At 38.2% G+C, this 22,810-nt stretch overlaps 2 protein-coding genes across 7 annotated transcripts in view; both read left to right on the top strand.

Moving 5' to 3' along the window:
• LOC140167974 (uncharacterized) overlaps positions 1–22,810 on the top strand; it is a 116,891-nt gene that overhangs the window by 58,494 nt on the left and 35,587 nt on the right. For 2 of the 6 annotated variants that reach the window (XM_072191278.1, XM_072191277.1), the window contains exon 5: positions 20,742–20,885. The exons of 1 other annotated variant lie outside the window; for it this stretch is intronic. In XM_072191278.1, coding sequence (XP_072047379.1) covers positions 20,742–20,885 — 144 coding nt within the window. Of the gene's footprint in view, positions 1–4,129; positions 4,322–7,650; positions 7,775–14,241; positions 14,393–20,741; positions 22,160–22,810 lie in introns of those variants that run through there. 3 more of the 6 variants (XM_072191271.1, XM_072191270.1, XM_072191275.1) reach the window with 3 other exon arrangements.
• On the top strand, positions 7,785–9,819 carry LOC140167971 (uncharacterized). Its single transcript, XM_072191261.1, has one exon. The coding sequence runs from the start codon at positions 7,840–7,842 to the stop codon at positions 9,607–9,609; it is 1,770 nt and encodes a 589-aa protein (XP_072047362.1). The 5' UTR covers positions 7,785–7,839; the 3' UTR covers positions 9,610–9,819.

Raw genomic sequence — 22,810 nt, 5'->3', positions numbered from 1 at the left:
TACTGTCCCACAATAAATACTGTCCAAACGTTCATACCCCTTCCCTTAAGGGGGTATAAGCAAATATCTTCAAAATGTTTCTTCTGCTACATATTACATATATATTACATAATACTGAGTTCACCGCAAATCTTAGAAATGCGTTTTATGGACATCTGTCATGTCTGTAAGCTTCTGTAAGGGGTATGGGCTCAAACTCGGTGACATGGAACATTTTGCAGGGGTCAGGTCAAAGGTCATCTGAGGTCAAATCTTTGCATTGCATTTCACTGGATCTGTAGGGACTCAAACTCGGTGACTGCTACAAACTTCATGCCCAGGGGAACATTTTTGGACTATTTTGCAGGGGTCAGCTGCCTCCACAACACCAACACGCCACAGCTAGGTTTGTGGTCTATAACCGCCAATATATATTGCGCCCAAAACACGGTGCTTTTCGACGTGCTAAAAAGTTGCACAGGGCAATTATTGCCGGGTTTATTGTTTCTTCTATTAGGGGCTAGGCAATACTTATGAGCCTGCCAAAATCGCTTACCCCCCATCGGCATACCAAAAATCGCTTGCCCCCCCCCTCTCGGCCCGCCAAAAAATCGTTGCCTCCCCCCCCCCCTTCCCAATTTTCAAACCTTAAATGGTTTAGATATGTGTTGTGAGCACGTCCAGCGAGCAGGAAAATTGGCATATTAAAGCATTTCCGGACTGTTTTCCAAAGCCTTTTTATAGCGTTTTATTTAAAACGCTCCCCATGAATGTGTGCCAAAATCGCTCCTCCCCCGTCGGCTGGCCAAAATTGCTTGCCCCCCCCCTTTGGCTCGCAAAAAATTCTTCCCCCAATTTTACCCTCCCCAGGGTTCATAATTATTGCACCGCCCCTTAAGATTTTAGGGGGATGCCCAACATGATAAAATTGGTGGGATGGGGCCTATGATTGTAATGCAACATGATATATTCAGTGATAATAAATTAATAATCTATACTACATGAAACAGTATTGCAAAATATGTCAACACTAAAGAAGAACCAGAAGGAAATGACACCAACCAACCTCAAAATTATTTGTTAACACTTCTTAATTAGGCCTAATGAATGACTTATCAATACATAAAGCACCTGAACAAATACCCTTATCTTGCATGTACTCTTGTTCTTGTATTGGAACATTTGCGACAAAATTTCAGGTTTTGTATTTTTTGCTTCAGGACTAATGTTGCCAAAGTTTTTACATCCCCTCTACGTGCCAAAAAACTTTTTAACCCCCTTGTTCATACACCCAAAACTTTTTTAACCCCTCCCTATCCGCAGTGAATTCCTAAAATTTTATGACCCCTACATATTTTCCTGCACCCCCCACCAAAGTATTTCTGAATATTCCCTAAAATCTATAGACGAATCCAATTTCACGCATTCCTACTCCTTAATGGCTGCCAAAGTTGGGTCCCCGTCGGCTCCATCTCACCTAAAATGTGAAATGATGCGGCCTTGGAGGGTATTTTAAACTGCAGTCTATCACCTGTGTTACACGTAGACAAAAGAATAATGACAGTGTACAACACAAAAGAATCTCACGTCGAATTTTAAGCGGCTTTAATCCACCCAATTGGGCAGTCACAACACCTGTTTGGTGCATGCGGGGACCTGTGGCCGACCAATGACCATGACTTGGCTCGTTGGATTCGTCTATTATGCTGTATTATATTTTCAATAATCACACGCTGACTTGCTGGCGTGCGCCCGTAATTGGTGTCGTCATACAGGCTGTAAATCTCAGCTACGTTTCGTGAACAAAGAAAGAACGAAGTTTCCCGTGGAAAAATAGTGTCATTTTACTGATATATGCCTGTTTGTTGCCACTTGGATGCACACCTATTGAAGGAAATAACACGGCTAAGGTTGGTCTAGTTACTGAAATGTAAAATGTAGGTCATAATTATAATATAGGCAGGAATGCATGTAATGTTGTGACACAGCCTCACACAGGATCCTTTCTCAATTGTTGTAGGCCTACTACTCCTGAGACGAATATACCTAAGGTATATACCGTAAAACCTCGTCTACAAGCATATAGATTGATTTTGAGCCTGTATTAAGCAGCCATTAATTAATATCCCAATGCAATAGATTGGTCTTACAATAGTACTTGTTTGTATATGCTTGTATCGATAACTTATTTGCTAAAACGCCATAATGTTCTAATTGTGTCGATTGATGGCGCCTGGATTTATTTAGCTTTAATCAAAAGTACTCTATATGCTTATAGACGAGGTTTTACGGTATTTAGGTATATTCGTCTCAGGTAGACTCCAAATTGTCTAAATGTTTCCTTTCGTTTCATTTTGTTTCGTTTCGCAAATTACAGTAAGCCCCTCTCAAATTTCTTGATTTCAGGAAATTTTGCCTGAACCTTCCCTGTACAAAATGTAGGGAAAATACATGTTTTCAGGAAATTGCATTCTGAATACAAAGAATGTCCTGATGTCAAATAATTTTGATTTTTCTGAAATTCGCAATATACATTTTATGGCAAATGATTAAAAATTGATATTTTAGATATTTAATAACAGTACTCGAAGTAAACTTTATAAATCTGATGATTTATACTTAAGTGTATGTAGGTGGGATGAAAAGCCGATGATCAATTGAAAATTTTGACCTTTCGTATTGAAGATATGGATTTGTCCCCTTTTTGGGAAAATCTTCAAAATGAAAAAGGTCAAAATTTTCAATTGATCGTTGGCTTTTCCTCCCAGCTACATACACTTTAAGAATATATCATTATATTTATAAAATTTACTTCGAGGACTGAATATATATCAAAAATGTGAAAAATATCATATTTTAATAATTTGGCATAAAATTTGTATTAGGCCTATATCGTGAATTTCAAAAAAGACATTCTTCATATTCAGAATGCGATTCGATATTTCTGATGTGCTCTCATGTTCAACAAAAATTACTGTCGAAACGCTCATTCCAGATCCCTTAAATAACTTTCAACTTTGGGAACTTTCCTTTTAAAGAGAGGGAGAGAGAGAGAGGTCTAAAACCTTGTATGTAAATTGCATAGGGCCTACTGGTACCCAATTTGTCAAAAAAGTTTTAAAAAAACAGTCTGTAATTGCATGTTGTGTACACGACAGATTATTGAACAGGCCCGGGTCGTTGAAAATAAATGTGAATTCAGGGGGCTAAACTTGCCAGTTTACAAAACATGAATTGCATATTTAATGAGTGTGACCCCGTGAGTATGTTATTTTTTGACAAATTGGGTATACAATTCAGTAGTGTGTATATTAAGTTTCAGACCTCTCTTGGTCTACTCTTAGGAAGGTACAGGCTCCTAAAGATGAAAATCCGTTTAGCTACATGTAAAATGAGGGGCTCAAATGGGAAATTCATTCTCGTTCTAGTTAAAACAAACTCAAATATGTTTATTTTATTTTACAAATGCGACTAAAATACATTTTAAGCAAAGTAAAATTACACAATACATACATGTATTAAAAGGAAACAAAAGTAAGATAGATCCCATGAGCTAGTCTGGAAGAGTCAGAAGCATCATGACACTACTATGTCACCAAGAGGTGTGACTCTGGCCTCCAACCCATTGGGGCCAATTACATAAGATAATAAACTATTTCATTATTTAAACACAATATGTGTACATCCACATCACATGGATGCACCCGTCAGCCACCACATCCGCCTCCCCCACATACCAGTCAGGAAAAACACCAAACCCATGTTGTGCGGAGGTGTAAACTCCAAACCATCCCTCAATATCATGCAAAATGCCTGTAAAGATGATCTAAGCATTAATGCCCGATGACCTTACATCAACAGAAATTTAAAAAATACAGTCAAATAATGAATAATGAAGGAGTCCCCTCACATCATTACTTGACAAAGCATTTGTGACGGGAAATTTAACTTTCATTAGCCTATACTTCTGTAGAAACCCAGTTCACAAGAAACCAATTAAATTAAGCTCTAATAACATACATGCATTTGTATTCTAAACCACTGCACATGTTGCCAAAATCCAGCAAATGTGTATGTAAACCACCTGGTTAATGAAACCGGCTAGACACTTGACTAATTATTAGTCTCTGCATTATTCTCCTCCAGATTTTGGAATAACTGAGGGAAGTGCCAAGCTATTGTAATATCAAAGGACTGGTAATATCGTCAATCACAAGTACAACTCATCAAACATTACAGAGGAGTCTGGTGTCAGTGGCTCAGAATAGCCAACAGCGCCCCCACGTGCCAAATATTGGGGCTGAAGACGTCCAAGAGAATACTGGATGAAAGCTTTCTCTCGGTAAGCAATTTCAAGTTTGTGAGAAATAAGAAAAGTTAAACATAATTTACAGAGGGGTGTTTATTCAAAGCAAATACACTGAAGCTACATTGTAAGTCAATCATCCGTTGAGAGAAATCATTGCCTCCATTCTTTATCCGTTTCAAAGGCCGGGTTCAAAGAAAGCCGCTAATGATGTTTAAACCGTTCACTTGCTCATATTGTGGAAATTACTTTCACTCCTTTGATGGATTGAAGAGGCATGTTGGTAGGCATTGGATGAAGTATGACAGGCTTGATATGACAGAGGGCAGAGTTTGTATTATCAAATTGTAAAAGAAAAGATGGCAGTCATACTGAGAATAGTAGATATGGAAATTGCCAGAAACATGTTTTAGATAAAGGTGAACTTACCATGCACATCACAACTAAAAATGTCATCTTTCACAAATAAAAGTAACATGAGAAGACATTAGAACTCACACCAAAGAGAAACCCTATCAGTGTGAATATTGCCAGAAATGCTTTTCAGAAAGCAATAATCGTAAACAACACATCACATCAGAACTCACACAAAAGAAAAGAACAACCAGTGTGAGATTTGTCACAAAATGTTTGCACATAAAAGGTCTCTTACAGTCCACATCAGGATCCACACCAAAGAAAAGCCCTTTCAATGCGAGTATTGTCAGAAAACCTTTACACAGAAGTTCGGTCTTATAAGCCACATCAGAACTCACACAAAAGAGAAGCCATATCGGTGTGAATATTGTCAGAAGACTTACACAATGAAAAGCCATCTTAAGAAACACATCAGAACTCACACAAATGAAAAACCATTTCAATGTTTGATTTGTCAGAAAACGTTTTCACAGCAGTTAGGTCTTACACAGCACACTAGAACTCGCACAAAAGAGAAACCCTATCAGTGTGAATATTGTCAGAAATGTTTTGCAGCATATGGTTCTCGCAAACGACACATCAGAACTCATACGAAAGAAAAGCCCTTTCAGTGTGAGATTTGTCTAAACACTTCCACACAGAAAAGTACTCTTAGAGCGCACAGCAGAACTCACACAAATGAAATATTGTCAGAAATGCTTTGCAGACGGCAGTGCTTGTAAAAAACACATAAGAACTCACACTAAGCCATTACGATAGGAAAATTGTGAGAAAACTTTTGCACTGCAGGTCAGTCTTAAAAGACACATTAGAACTCACACAAAAGAGAAGCCATATCAGTGTGAGTATATTGTCAGAAATGCTTTGCAGACGGCATTGCTTGCAAACGACACTATAAGGGAACGTTCATAAATACTTTGGTAGGGGGGCTGGAAAATTTTGATTTCGGTATGTCAAAACTTTTTGACCCCCCCTCTGTCTGTATGTTAAACTTTTAGAACCCCCCTCTTTATGGACTGAAAACTTTTTGACCCCCCCCTTTTGTATACACCCAAACTTTTTACCCCCCCACACACACACATAATGAAGGTATACTAGTACTTAATATAATCCGCACTTGTTTCCACTAAAGTAATGCTTTATTTTACTAGTATAGTGGATTAAACTTATACAGTTTGAACCTTGTTACAAATTCAAGCAAACAGATCCGCAATAAATTTCTCATTTATCAGTGTCACTCTTACAGGCCTTATGTCTATAATAGGCCTAAATTGTCAGGACATCATAAAATATGAATAAATTGCTTTCAAATAAGGTCTCAAAAGTTATTGCACGGATGTATCAGGGGTGGATCCCTCATCCAGCTTTCTTGGTGTGGTGTGGGGCAAATAAAATTTTGGGGCACAGACGAAAAACAATTGCAGGTGCTTTACATACATATATACCGGCGCTTTTAAAAATGCTTTACTGGATGTGTAGCGAAGCCTTTAAAAATGTGTATTTTACTCTATTTACACCTATGATCGGGATGAAAAGGGCTTTATTAGATAAGTAATGTGGCAGAAGCATAAATTTTGTATTGAACTTTTAGACCCCCTTTATGGGTGTCAAAACTTTCTTGACCCCCCCCCTTTTGCCACCCCAAAAACTATTTTGACCCCCTCTTTGGAAGGTCTTTTTTGACCCCCCCCCAGCCCCCCCCCACCAAGGTATTTATGAACGTTCCCTAAAGCCATTACGATGTGAAATTTGTGAGAAAACTTTTGCCCGGCAGGTCGGTCTTAAAAGACACCAGAACTCGCACAAAAGAGAAACCATGTTAGTGTGAATATTGCTTAAGACTGTTATACATCAGAGTACTCAATATCAACCACATCAGAACTCACACAAATGAAAAGCCATTACAGTGTTTGATTTGTCAGAAAACGTTTGCACAGCAGGTCAATATTAAAAGCCGTACACCAGAACTCACACAAAAGAGAAGTCCTTTCAGTGTGGATATTGGCGGGGCACTCCCACCTTGGAGGTGACGCGTATGTAGGGCTGTTAAGACCCCCTTTTCCACCGTCGCTGTCACCCAAAGTCCCCATTTATTTTTTACGAACCCATGCTCTGTCACCCGAAGACCCCCTATTTTTCCATTTGATCTGTCACCCAAAGACCCTTACAAGTTCAATTTGAACAGCAACTTTCATCATGTTTATTTATCACTGATTTTGCTACTTATTTTGAAAAAAGAAAAAAAAAATTAAAGCTATTTAGAGCTAGAAATTCGATTTTCGGGGTTTTTGTGGCGCTGTTTCGGCTCTCACCCAAAGATTCCATTTTATAAAAAGGTCATGTTCTCACCCAATGACCCCATAATTTTTACATTTTGCTCTCACCGAATGCCAAAAATCATGCTCACACGTACCCAATGACCCCATATTTTTTTACATTTTGCTCTCACCGAATGCCCCTTAGTGCAAAGGTGCCAGCCCTACACCTATATCCATTTCATATTGAAGTGCCCCCGGGGAATATTATCAGAAATTGAAAAGTAATTTACCCAGTTCACCAGAAACCAATTAAACCAAGCTTTAATTACATATCATGCATTCTAATTTCTAAACATTACACACTATATACAGGCCCGTACGCAGGATTTTTTTGGGGGGGTGCTGATCTTGAAAAAGTAGACTTTTTTCCAAAGGGGGGGAGCGATTTTGTGAAAAGTGGATTTTTCCCACCAAATTTGGACCTTTTTGACCAAAAAACCGTAAAAAACCTGATTTTTTGGCTCGCCACGCTTGCAAAATTTACATTTTGGGACTTTTTTTATACTTTTGCAAATTTGGGGAGGTGCGGTCGCCTGACTGTATATGTTGCCAAAATCCAGCAAATTGCAATCACCGAGCATATTGAAACTGACGAGAATAAGTATTAGTCTCTACATTATTTTCCGCCAGATTTTGGAATAATTGTTCCCAGGGAAGTGTCTGCTATACCAAAAGGACCGGTAACACAAGTACAACAAACATATGCAGAGTATTGTCTACTCAAAGCCTACATGTAGTACCCTGAAGGTACATTGTAAGTATACCATCTGTTGAGATCATCAAACCCATTCTCTATCTAGATTTCAAAGGAAGCCGTCAATGATGTTTAAACCATTCACTTGCTCATATTGTGGAATATACTTTCACTCCTTTGATGGATTGAAGAGGCATGTTGGTAGACATCGGATTAAGTATGACAAGCTTAATGTCAGAGGGCAGAGTATGTACTACCACAATTGTGAACGAATAGATGGCGGTCATACAGAGACGTGCAGATATGGACATTGCCAGAAATGTGTTTCAGATAGAAGTGAACTTACCATGCACATCACAACTCAAACTAAAAATGTCATCTTTCAATGTCAGTATTGTCAGAAATGTTTCACAGATAAAAGTAACATGAGAAGACATATCAGGATCCACACCAAAGAGAAACTCTATCAGTGTGAATATTGTCAGAAATGCTTCGCAGGTCGCAGTACTTGTAAACGACACATCAGAACTCAAGAGAAACCCTATCAGTGTGAATATTGTCACAAATGCTTTGCAGATCGCAGTACTTGTAAACGACACATCAGAACTCACACAAATGAAAAGCCATTCCATTGTGAGATTTGTCAGAAAACCTTTGCACAGCAGTCCAATCTTCACAGCCACACCAGAACTCATACAAAAGAGAAGCCATATCAGTGTGAGTATTGTCAGAAATGCTTCACAGATAAAAGTAACATGGAAAGACATATCAGGATACATACAAAGGAGAAACCCTATCAGTGTGAATATTGCCAGAAATGCTTTTCAAACAGTACTCGTAAGGAGCACATCAGAAGTCATACAAAAGAAAAGACCCATCAGTGTGAGATTTGTCAAAAAACTTTTGCACTGAAAAGTAATCTTAAAGTCCACATCAGGATCCACACTAAAGAGAAACCATATCAGTGTGAATATTGTCAGAAATGTTTTGCATGTCACAGTACTTTGAAACGACACATCAGAACTCACACAAAAGAAAAGCCTTTCCACTGTGAGTTTTGTTCAAACACTTTTACACGGAAAAGTAATCTTACCGACCACATCAGAACTCACACAAAAGAGAAACCATATCAGTGTGAATATTGTCAGAAATGTTTTGCATGTCACAGTACTTGGAAACGACACATCAGAACTCACACAAAAGAAAAGCCCTTCCACTGTGAGTTTTGTTCAAACACTTTTACACGGAAAAGTTATCTTACCGACCACATCAGAACTCACACAAAAGAAAAGCCCTTCCAGTGTGAGATTTGTCAAAACACTTTTTCACGGAAAAATAATCTTATCGACCACATCAGAACTCACACAAATGAAAAGCCATTTCAGTGTTTGATTTGTCAGAAAACCTTTGAATATCGGGTCAGTCTTAAAGGCCACACCAGAACTCACTCGAAAGAAAAGCCCTATCAGTGTGAGATTTGTCAAAACACTTTTACAGGGAAAGGTAATCTTAAAGAACACATCAGAACTCACACAAATGAAAAGCCATTTCAGTGTTTGATTTGTCAGAAGACCTTTGCACATAAGGTCAGTCTTAAACGACACATCAGAACTCACACCAAAGAGAAACCTTATCAGTGTGAATATTGCCAGAAGTGCTTTGCAGACAGAAGTACTCATATACAACACCTCAGAACTCACACAAAAGAAAAGCCATATCAATGTGAGTTATGTGAGAAACGTTTTGCATACCACAGCAGTCTTAAAATCCACATCAGAACGCACACCAAAGAGAAGCCCTATCAGTGTGAATATTGTCAGAAGACTTTCACACACAAAAGCAGTTTTAAAAACCACATCAAAACTCACACCAAAGAAGAACCAGTTCTTTTTTAAATGTTTTGCAGACGGCCGTTCTTGTAAACGACACATAAGAACTCGCACAAAAGCCCAATCAATGCGAGTATCGTCAGAATGCTTTGCACGTAGCATTACTCATGAACAACACATTAGAACGCACACAAAGGAAAAATCCTATCGGTATATTGTAAGCCCGGATTGTCGGATATGCTTTACAAACGGAAGTACTCGTAAACAACACCTCAGAACTCGATGTTTTACGGTAGCAGTAAAAGTATGTATCATGACTATGTTATTGAATGCAGCATATCTTGACATTATGGCATAAAAATTGTTTGATTGGCGTAACATAAACAAGAATTCCTGAAAAAATTGGTGTCAGTTCAATTTACAATGTAATTATTATTTGAATGTAATGTTAAAGATGGAATTGCATGAGAAGTTTTGCACTGCAGCACTGACAGGAACATTTAGTGGTAGTTCATTTATCATTAAATAATTATACACTTACATACGTGTTTTGGTGCAGCGTCAGCCTTCTATTCTAGCTAAATACGTTTTTAAAAATAAAAAATATGCAAATGAGGTGGCTAATTTGAATATTTTGCGACAAAAATCACGTGGGATCTTAAGACTGCCCCTTTACCACCACCATACCAAGTTACATCTATATACCCCTAACAGTTCCGAAAAAAGGCAAAAAGCTTTTTTATAAATAGAAAAAGGGGAAATGAGGTGGCTGATTTGCATATTTTGTGACAAAAATAGCATCTGATCTTAAGACTGCTCTTAACCATCACCCCACCAAATTACATTTCTGATTAATTTGCATATCTTGCGACAAAAATTGCATCGGATCTTACGATTGCCGCTTACCACAACCTCATCAAGTTACATCCTTATCGCCTCACCAGTTCTTGAAATGGCAAAAAAAAAACACCCAAAAACAATTTTAAGGTAAATATGGAAATTAGCTACCTAATTTTGCAAAAAATTGCATCAAGTCTTAGGGCAGCCACTTACCACCACCCTACCAAGTTATACCCCAATACACCTCACCAGCTCCGAGAAACTGCCGCTTACCACAACCTCATCAAGTTACATCCCTATCGCCTCACCAGTTCTTGAAATGGCAAAAAAACAAAAAAACAAAAAAAAAAAACAACAATTTTTAGCTACCTAATTTGCATATTTTATGCAAAAAATACATCAAGTCTTAGGGCAGCCACTTACCACCACCCTACCAAGTTACACCCAGATACACCTCACCAGCTCCGAGAAACTAACTTGGAAGCCAACAGCATTTTAAAACAAAGTTCACACAATACAAATGTATAAGACCCCATTATAGCATAAGGCAATTTATAAGTCATTTTAAATGATTTTAAATGTGACGTATAAAATTTGTCTATAACACAGGAGATATAAAATGTAGGGATTTGGGTACTTTTTGTTCAATTTTCACAGAAATTGAAGGATTTTGACCTATGTTTTTGTTTGTCTGTTTACCCGTGGGTCGCTGAAACAAAGAATTATATTAATTAAATCACCTTATTTATAATTAATAAAGGACAAAGAAAGATAAAAGCAAAAGTATGCTTCATTTACTTAAAACAATAGTACTGACATCCCTGTTGTGTACAAAAATATAATCTATACGACAATGCAAATCAGGATCAATTCATGGACTAAGTGCACAGGGAAATGTTGAGTAAGTAAATTTTAATTTAAAAATGGAACAGCCAAAATGGCAATGGGTATGTAATTTAACTAGAACAGCCTTAAATTGATATCGATATTAATATTGACGTCACAGATTCGATTTGTCACGTGATCGTCAAACCTGTACTAGAAGGTGTCAGTTCTGCAGGAACTGACACAAAAATGTAGGGTAGGTAGGCAGGGCTTACTTTTTTAGGGTCGGTCGGGTCACGCCAATCAAATGGATTTAAAAACATCCTAAGCGAGGAATTAGGGTTGAATTAACAAGGATTTAGACATTATAAAAACACCCTAAGCGAGGAAGGCTACCCGTACACCGGGCCCGTACATTGAAACATGTATATGAAATTGTCATCGACTTACAATCGATTGTTGGTAATTTTATATTCAATTTGTTGCCAAAATGGTTTTAAATCGTGCAAAGAAAAGACGAGTTTCATGCGTGCTTCAAAGGGACGCTCTATTGGTGGCGCGGGCGCACGTGCACACCGCTAAAGCGCCATTTGTGTAAGTTCCGTGGCTAGATCTAGAAAAGTTTGCATTGCGAAACGATATTGGGAGAAACCAAGCATTATTATATTACAATAGAGTCACTGCATCATCTCCATTTTTTGCCTTTGGTGAATAATAAGCCTATTATTAGAATGTTTGAATCTCGCCGGTATGTGTATTATATAGTAGGACTATGAGAAAAAGTGGAAATTTAATAAAACAAATGTCCTCCTGTGGATCGGTGTTTTAGTATTAGAGCATGCAAAGGTTATTATTCAAAAACGTTAAAAATCAAAAAATCAAAAAAAATAAAGTGATTATTACTGAAAATAAAGTACTCTTTAATTTCATTTTCGATATTGTGGAAAGTGCTAAAAGTCTTTTGAAAATCTTTTTCAAAGTAGGCCTAATTATGTTCCAATTGCAAATACCGTCAAGCCGCTCATCCTCGGCAGACACTGTCTGGCGCGCGATATCTTGTCTGAGCACCCAACATACTGAAAGATAACTTTACAAAGGCATGCGTGCAATGCCGCTGTAGTTCCATATGAAACTTAAAATTGAGGCAAATTGTGTACGAATTGGCACCCAAAATGTGTGTATGATTTCATTTTGTAATTTTATGTAAAAGAAGAGATGGTCATATTGTCCCTAGGGTATCTCCTTTGGCCCGGCGCATGTATTTCAATAGCGACTTTCATTGTGAAACCCGTACCTTACCGGTACCCCCTTCTCGGAACTACTTTGAGACAAAATTATTCCCCTGAAGAAAGATTAAAATGATCGATGCTCTTTGAGCGTGCTGAAAAATTGCCCATGGTTTGTAGCTAAAATTAGGATCACCTATTGTATAACCACAGTCCACAGGTGAGATAGCATCGAGTAGTTTTTAAAATGATTTTTGACCGTTTTTCTTTTCCAAACTCGTATCAGTGGGAATATCTGTAGGCCCCCCCTAGTGCCGAATTCGACAGCATGGTCATTGGTTGTCGCGAAATATGTACATGATACTGACCGGGGATAGGGCCTATACTGAGTTGAACCGTTGAGTCATATAATAGGCCAAGGCCTACTAATCTGTAATCTGATCAGGTTGGTTTAGCCCCCGGCCCCCCACGAAGAAAATAAACTGATGCCATAAGCTTCAGTGACGAAGTGTCATTGGGGCTAGGGTTTGCCCCCCGCCCCTAAAAATATAAAATTAAAAAAAAATCAACTTCAGAACTACGGTAACAAGTTGAATCTTGTTCGCTGGGGTGATGTGTATAGGCCCCTATATGATGGGAAATCCATCCCCCTTCCACCTACCACTACTAAAAGTGTTTTATTTTTCTCTAGATAAGCTATGCCTATATACCGGTACTGAATACTTTATGCCAAATTTGCCCGATAATGTCTCCTATTGAATGTCTTTTAATATCATGCGGGCCCTATCCACCATTGTGTCCACATAAGAGATAAATAATGCGAGGTTTTCTCCAATATTATTTCCTAATGTGATTCCGGTAAAAACGAAATCTTTTTTGAGGTATTATGGCCCTTTCTGTGCACTTGTAATCAAAAAGAAAAACATGTTATAGTCGGAATAAAAGTTTGAGACCTATACATGAACTTGGATCCCCAGGGGCACTTCCATGACAGATATGCATCAAGTGCCTCGGGATAGACCCCCTTTTTCAAACCGGCTTGTACCCAATGACCCCTTTTTTATGTTATGGTCCTACCTATTACCCAATGACCCCCTTTTTTTCTATTTCCTGCTATACCCAATGACCCCCCCTTTTAATTCCCAAATTTAGGTGGTATTTGTGTTCTCCTCCAGAAATAATGAGATTTTTCACATTTCCAATGTGGCCAAGTTGTTTTTACGCAGTTTGGCACTTATTTATGTGTACTTAATGGTACTCTTTTGGCAATCTTGTACTCAATGACTCCCATTTTACTTTTTGTTACCCCAATGACCATCCTTTTTCAATGTTTTATACCGAATGACCCCATTTTTATTCAGGTTGTGTACTGAATGACCCCATATTTTTGTAATTGTACATTTGTGAATGCCCCTATTTTTAACATGGCCGAGGCACATCCCTGCCATTTCAGATAGGGAGTGCCTCCCCCGGGTTGGATCCAAAAAAAAGTTACATTACCCAATTTGTGAAAAAACGCGTTTCAGTGTAAAAACGGGTCGATGCTGTTTAAACGCCAATTTCTGAAATTTAATCGGAGACTACCCGTACATTGAAACATTAAATTTTCATCGATTTAATCGTCATCGATTTAATCGTCATCGATTGGTTCTATTTTTGTGGATAATTTGTTGCCGAAAAGGTCTAAAATCGCGCAAAGAAAATGCGTGTTTTCACGTGTGTTTCAATGGGACGCTGAATTAGTGGTGTGCTCCCATATCAGGTCATACAGGCTGTAAATAATCTCAGCAACCCAGCCCTGCAGCAACCGAACGTCGTTTGCGAACAAAGAAAGAAAGGGTATAAAAAGAAAACGAGTAATTTTCCCGTGGAAAATACTGCCATACTGATTTGTGCAATTGTGCCTGTTTGTTGCCACTTGGATGTACACGATTTGAAGAAAAAGCGGTAAGGCTGAGGTGGGTCGATTACGGTATTTACTGAAATGTAAAATGTGATAAAATGATAACTCAAGCATTTAATTTTTGAAGCAGGTGAAGCCTTAGTCCGAATAATCAGACCCAGAACAAAATATTAATTTCTGACATGATCCTGTACTGGGTCCGAACTGTTTCCATATGAAATCTTGATGGCAAATTGGACAATAGAAGCACATGGTTCTACGTGACAGCTTTTTAATCCCTATTCATGTTACTAGACTGCTGCCCTCAGTCGTCAACCGTCTGGATTGACTCACTACGAAGCATACACAGTACATGCGAAGTGTAGACGTACGGCTGATTGGAATTAGTCTATTCATGTTACGTGAATCACGCTATTGTGGACCATCCCGGGGGGGGCACTCAACTTTGGAGGTGACGCGTATGTAGGGCTGTTAAGACCCCTTTTTCAGCATCGCTGTCACCCAAACCGGGCACCCAAAGACCCCATATTTTTTTACCAACAGCATCACATGCTCGCTCCGCGCTCTGTCACCCGAAGACCCCCTATTTTTCCATTTGATCTGTCACCCAAAGACCCTTACAAGTTCAATTTGAACAGCAACTTTCATTTATCACTGATTTTGTTATTTATTTTGAAAAAATAAAGACATTTGAAGCCATTTAGAACTAGAAATTCGATTTTCGAGGTTTTTGTGGCGCTGTTTTGGTTCTCACCCAAAGATTCCATTTAAAAAAAAGGTCATGTTCTCACCCAATGACCCCATATTTTTTACATTTTGCTCTCACCGAATGCTAAAAATCATGCTCTCACCCAATGACCCCATATTTTTTACATGTTGCTCTCACTGAATGCCCCTTAGTGCGAAAGCGCCAGCCCTACACCTATATCCATTTCAAATTGAAGTGCCCCCGGGGAATATTATCAGAAATTGAAAAGTAATTTACCCAGTTCACCAGAAACCAATTAAACCAAGCTTTAATTACATATCATGCATTCTAATTTCTAAAAATTACACACTATATACAGGCCCGTGACGCAGGATTTTTTGGGGGTGCTGATCTTGAAAAAGTAGACTTTTTTCCAAAGGGGGGGAGCGATTTTGTGAAAAGTGGATTTTTCCCACCAAATTTGGACCTTTTTGACCAAAAAACCTGATGATTTTTTGGCTCGCTACGCTTGCAAATTCTTACATTTTGGGACTTTTTTTTATACTTTTGCAAATTTGGGGAGGTGCGGTCGCCTGACTGTATATGTTGCCAAAATCCAGCAAATTGCAATCACCGAGCATATTGAAACTGACGAGAATAAGTATTAGTCTCTACATTATTTTCCGCCAGATTTTGGAATAATTGTTCCCAGGGAAGTGTTGCTATCCGCTTTGCCCCACTATCGGGCAAATCGGAACCCCTATGGGGCAAAAACGGCACCCTGGGTGCAAACTTATATTAGTTGTTCCATCGGTAGGCCCTAGTCCTAGTTATATGTAGGCCTATATTCAGTTACAATATTAAGTGGGCCTACCATCTCTGTGGAGTGAGTGGTTAACTTCTTATAGGCCTAGTAGGCATATAATATGTATGACTAATATTTGATTAGAAAGAAATATTCAGTAGGCCTACCATCTCTGTGGAGTAAGTGGTTAACTTTTAATCATTAATTCTATCTGTAGGTCTAGTTATATGTCTATGTTTCAGCGAAGTGTTTACCATGTTCGAGTAGGCCCTAGATAACGCCTACATTTCCTTGAGTGAAGACAAGTTATGTCCAATTGGGGCAAAACGGAACCCATCTGTGGGACAAAACGCCCGGGGCAAAACGGAACCCTGTTCCATTATACCCCGCACCTAGGGTTCCGTTTTGCCCCATACCCGATTTTTTAGAAATTGGTTGCATGCATAATACATCGTAGCATATAGGCCATGCACTTAATACAGCTCATGGCTAGTACCTTCATGTTTACAATATACACAATTATTTGGGAATCCGATATTAATGAAGTAAAATTTCAGCGCATTAAACATCTACATATCTTACTCTTACACCAGACGGGTAGTAATTTTTTGACTCGATCTTGCTCGAATGTCAGTGGATTGTTTCAGCTAAAATTTTTGTTGTAAATCCTCGTAGCCATACTTGTGTTCCTCAATATAATTTGCATAGACGGCAGTATTGCCAAGGCCTATTTTTCCAGGTGGTTCCGTTTTGCCCGGGGGTCCGTTATGCCCCACCTTCCCCTATCCGTTTTTTACTTCCACTAGGGCCAGAGGTTACATTGAAAAATTTGTTGGGAATGCTTGAACGATCCAGTTACAAAAATGAAAGTTTTCAACTGTCAACATGGTCAACCATTGGTCAGAAAGCGGGGTCTCCAGCAAATTTTCACCGAACCCAATACCATTTCGTCTAATTCCCGTTTAGTCTATATTCAATTGGTCTATTACCAGAAAGGCTAATTGCCACGTAGTCTAATAATCATATTGTCTAATGTCCATTTAGTCTAATATTGTTTGGTCTAATAACCGGTATGTCTACTAACCATATAGTCTAATAACCATTTGGTCTAATATTTCTTTAATAACCATTTGGTCTAATACCCATTTTGTCTAATAACCGTTAGGTCTAATACTCGTATGGTCTAATAACCAGTTAGTCTAATACCATTTCGTCTATTTATTAAAAAACTAAATGCTTGTAAGACTAAATGGTTTGTAGACCAAATGGGTATTAGACTAAATGGCTATTAGACCTATTGGTTATAGACCAAATGGGTATTAGACTAAATGGTTGTTAGACTAAATAGTTTTAGACTTATTGGTTATTAGACTAAATGGTTATCGGACCAAATGGTTATCGGACCAAATGGTTAAAGGACCAAATGATTATTGGACATAGTGGATATACACCAAATGGGTTTAGACCAAATGGATGTAGACGAAATGGATATTAGACCAAATGGCATTAGACCAAATGGCAAATCCCCCCCATTACGCATAGCAAATCAATCCCATAATGCATTGCGCTGTGGTTCGTTAGCTGCAGTAGGTCAATATAATTTATAGATAGGCCTATATAATTTTGTTTTCCAATTTTAATCCCTGTAGGCCTACGTAGGTTTGGTAGAAGGGGTTTGGGTTAGAGTAGGGTTGAATTAGGGTTAGGGTTGATTAAAGGGGATTTCTAAACCCTAACCCTAAGTCCCAACTAATATGCCTCCCTTTCATACCTTTAACACGGTAAAATTGCGTCTGGAGGCATATTAGTTTGGACTTTTGGAGGCATATTAGTCAGTTCGGGAAAAAAAATTCTTCTTGCGAGTAGATCACCCTTCTTTGTAGTTGCCCTATGATTATGTAATTGAGGTTATTGGACTGTGCCATTTTTTTGCCCAAACTAATATGCCTCCAAAAGTCCCAACTAATATGCCTCCCTCCCATACCTTTAACACAGTAAAATTGTGCCTGGAGGCATATTAGTTTGGACTTTTGGAGGCATATTAGTTTGGGCAAAAAATTCTTCTTTAGAGCAGATCTCCCTTCTTTGTAGTTGCCCCCAAAACAAATCAAGCCCCTCTTTCAGCTTAGATTATCCCCCAAAAGAAATCCCCTTTTCTCACCCTCCGGGCGGGTATTAATTTGGACTCTCTCTATATACTAGCTCTCTAATATGCCTCCCTCCCATACCTTTAACACGGTAAAATTGCGTCTGGAGGCATATTAGAGAGTTAGTATAGTGTCGATATCTTTTGGAGGAAGCTATATACTAGCTCTCTAATATGCCTCCCTCCCATACCTTTAACACGAACATTGAATTCTTTCATTTCGGATGTAATTTTATCCAGTTTTTTTTTAAAACTTCAAAGAAATTCACTTTGTTTGGCAATTATGATTTTGAATTTCCAAATCATACACCCGGGTCATACATATACGCACAGACATCTCCAGTACATTTTACTAGTAATGTTTAAACGCCCAAAACGCATTGCGCATTATACGCATACTATTCAAAATGCGATACGTAATGCGAACACAGTACGCAGCGATATGACAAACAAGTGTGCTTACGCACAAACATGCATAGTACATAATTAGCCTCTCGTTATAAAAGGTCAGCAGACCTTGCTCGTCCTTCAACATGTTTGAGGGGAGTATGCCGATTTAATTTGGTTACGTAAGGTATCCTTTCAAAGCAAACACTATGGACCACAAGAGCCTCGTCCAATGGCACAGTCCAATAACCTCAATTACATAATCATAGTGCAAAATTTGACCTCAAGTTGCAGAGTATGAGTTTTGTACCCAAATCTTCAAAGGTCATTCAATGAATGTACACATGTATTGGGGAATAAGAACTTCCTCTGATAGATGAGAATGTTGTGGATCTTAATGAAATGAACTGGGAATTGTTTCATTGTAAAAGTCCTAATGTTGTCCTCGAGAGAGATAGTTATATATGCTTCGCTATGCATCTGTGTGTTAAAACAGGCTACCATTGCAAAATATTATGAAGCGAGAAAAACGTGCGTCTGGTTGTACATAACACGCTGGCAAGACAGGCAAAACAATAATGTAACATTAATGTTTCACATTCCTTCCCCCTCCATATCAATGTTTAAGCAAACACTTGACTAAACGTCATTTAATTTGAAGGGTACTACTTGTTTATAAAGAATGCAAATGAAGTGCTCAAACCTAAACATTTTCCTAACACCCCATCCTCCCCTCCCCTTCCCCACCAATCAATGTTGGGTTCTATTAGGCTCCGGTGACCAAACAAATTAGGATTCAAAATTGCAGAGTCCGAACACGGAGGCTATTCATAAGACCCAAATCAACATTGTTACGGGGGAGGAGGGGGTCGAATATGGTGCGTGGTCCTCAAGTGTCCCAAGACTAGTTTCCGTACTTTGCGTTTTGTTTACAATTTCCTTTCCGATGGTAATGACATTTTTAAAATAAATAAAAAATTGACAGTGATTCGTCGTCATCATTAACATTATCACCATCATCATCATCATTATCATCACCATCATCACCATAATCACCATAATCATCATCATCACTACCATTGTCAAAGGAATACATTTCTTAAATCACGTTTTTAAACTTCGAGCCTAGTTTGCCACCAAAAAATATCAACTACCAGATAAAAATAAAGTGAACTATTTACAGTCCATTTAAAAACAAATTTGTTTTAGATAATGATTTGGAAATTCAAAATCATATTTCCAACACAAAGTGAATTTCTTTGAAGTTTAAAAAAAAAGTGGATTTAATTACATCCGAAATGAAAGAATTCGGTGTTAACGGTAAAATCGCGTCTGGAGGCATATTAGAGAGTTAGTATAGTGACGATATCTTTTGGAAGACGCTATATACCGGTACTAGCTCCGGGTACTAGCTCTCTAATATGCCTCCCTCCCATACCTTTAACACGGTAAAATCGCGTCCGGAGGCATATTAGAGAGAGTATAGAGAGTTCACTATCCAATTAAAATAATTTTTAACAAGGTTTAAATATTTATATTAATAGGCGGGTTAGGGTTAGGGTAAGGGTTAGGTTAAGGGTTAGGGTTAGGGTTAGGGTTTCTAAAAATGCTTTCTAAAAATGTATACTTTTACTAGTTTGGGTGAAAACTTTTTGAAATATAATCAGAAATACAAAAAAGGAGTTGATTTTGACCAATAGCAAGATGTGACACAATTGGGTCCCACCTAAAAAAAAACATGACCATAAGCATTATATAAATGGCCATCAAAGTCAAATGATGAAAATGAAGGAATCCTCATCACTGGAGGAAAATTTTCATTAGCTCCTGGACGCCCATTTATAAACCAATTACAGTTAAGGGGGTACTACACCCCTCGGTAAATTTGTGTCTATTTTTTCATTTTTCTCAAAAACTAATAACATACTGGTAACAAAAGTTAGGTATATTATAGGGGCAAGGAATCCAATTACTACACTGGAATTTTAATGACCCAAGACAAGCGGTTCCTTATTTATGATAAGAAATAAGGTACTGCTGGGATGTACCTCATTTCCTATCATATATACTGAACCGCTTGTCGTAAGTCACTGAAATTTCAGTGTAGTAATTGGAATCCTTGCCCCAATAATATACATAACTTTTGTTACCATTGTATTATTATTTTTTGATAAAAATGCAAAAATAGTCACAAATTTACCACAGGGGTGTAGTACCCCCTTAATCAAATTCTTATTACATACATGTATTCTAGATTATTACGTGTAGCCACAATCCCCGGGCACAATCCAGCAAATGTGTATGTTAACTACATAGCGTAATCATAACCGACAAGACTAATTATTAGTAATTATTAGTCTCTACTTATTTTTCTCCAGATTTTGGAATAATTGTAACCAGGGAAGTGCCAAGCTATACATTTGTAATATCAAAAGGACCGGTGATATCGTCAAGCACAAGCACAACCTATCAAACATTTGCAGAGGTGTGTCTACTCAAAGCTAATACACTGAAGCTACATTGTAAGTAACCATCTGTTGAGAGGACTCATCGACTCCATTAATTTTTTATCCAATTCAAAAGAAGCCGCTAATAATGTTTAAACCATTCACTTGCTCATATTGTGGAAATTACTTTCACTCCTTTGATGGATTGAAGAGGCATGTTGGTAGACATTGGATGAAGTATGACAGGCTTAATGCCAGTGAGCTGAGTACGTACTGTCCAAATTGTAAAAGAAAAGATGGCAGTCATACAGAGATTAGCAGATATGGACATTGCCAGAAATGTGTTTTAGATAAAAGTGAACTTACCATGCACATCACAAGTCAAACCAAAAATGTCATCTTACAGTGTCAGTATTGTCAGAAATGTTTCACAGATAGAAGTAACATGAGAAGACATATTAGAACACATACAAAGGAGAAACCTTATCAGTGTGAATATTGTCAGAAATGCTTTTCAAACAGTAGCAGTCGTAAACAACACATCAGAACTCACACAAAAGAAAAGACCTACCAGTGCGAGATTTGTCAAAAATCTTTTACACATAAAAAAACACTTGTAATCCACATCAGGATCCACACCAAAGAGAAACCCTTTCAGTGCGAGTATTGTCAGAAAAACTTTACACATCAGAGCAATCTTAAAAGGCACATCAGAACTCACACAAAAGAGAAGCCATATCAGTGTGAATATTGTCAGAAGACTTTCGCACATAAATGCAGTCTTATCAACCACATCAGAACTCACACAAATGAAAAGCCATTTCAGTGTTTGATTTGTCAGAAAACGTTTGCACATCGGGTCAATCTTAAAACCCACATCAGAACTCACACCAAAGAAAAACCCTATCAGTGTGAGTATTGTCAGAAATGCTTTGGTAACAGCGGTACTCATAAACAACACATCAGAACTCACACTAAAGAAAAGCCCTTTCAATGTGAGATTTGTCAGAACACTTTTGCACAGCAGACCGACCTTAAACGTCACATCAGAACTCACACCAAAGAGAAGCCATATCAGTGTGAATATTGTCAGAAGGCTTTCACACAAAAAAACGGTCTTAAAAAACATCGATACACACACCAAATGTGAACAATATCTTCTTTAAAGGTGAGTGTTGTCAAAAGTGCCTTGCATATTAAGAGAACAATGCTGTTAATGTTTCGTGACCAAATCTTAGAACAAAGGATTGAAAGTGTTCTTGACACGCCTGAAGGGCACTGAACAAAATTCAGCTTGTGTTGCCCTCATGAAAAGTGTTCTTGGCACGCCTGAAGGGCACTAGACTATGCCATAGGGTCAGTCCATGTCGAAACAGATTGAGTGTACACCCACCCTCTTGGATTTTGCTCTCCTTTGGCTCAGGGGTACCTTTCATGGATCCCTAGGTGAGGTCACAAGAAAAAAATTTAAATTCCATTTCGTTTGCGAATGGCGGGCAATCAAAGTTTGGCGACCTCGACCAAAATTGTGAATTTAAGGGGTCCAAATGACAAAGTGCTCTCTTTGAGGGGCACTTTCTTCTTAATTGAATCAGTTGTGATCCTCTTTTTTTTTGTGGTCACTCACTGGCTGTGTCTGAAATACCTAATGCCAAAAAAGATAGATTTCGGAATTTCGTTGGGATTTCAGAGGGGGTCAAAATCAGCGTACTGTTCAATCAAATTATCTTGATTTTGAAGGACCCATGATAATGTCACAGTGCACTTATAGGTCCTAATTATGTTCAGAATGGATTAACCATATGCCAATGTCTATGAGCAATTCAAAAAAAGAGAAATTTCTAGACCCCTACAGAATTTTAGGCCACCCCTAAAGTGGTTCAGCCACAAATGGCACTTAAAGTCGGCAAATTTTGACCCCTAATAACTTTAGGTGTACACCAGATATGAATTTCTAGTCTTTTGCATCTGAAAGAATGTAGTTTAATGTTACTAGGAAC

Source organism: Amphiura filiformis, chromosome 13 (genome assembly GCF_039555335.1).
Source record: "Amphiura filiformis chromosome 13, Afil_fr2py, whole genome shotgun sequence".
Taxonomy (NCBI): domain Eukaryota; kingdom Metazoa; phylum Echinodermata; class Ophiuroidea; order Amphilepidida; family Amphiuridae; genus Amphiura; species Amphiura filiformis.
This window is presented reverse-complemented; position numbering and strand designations above follow the sequence as displayed.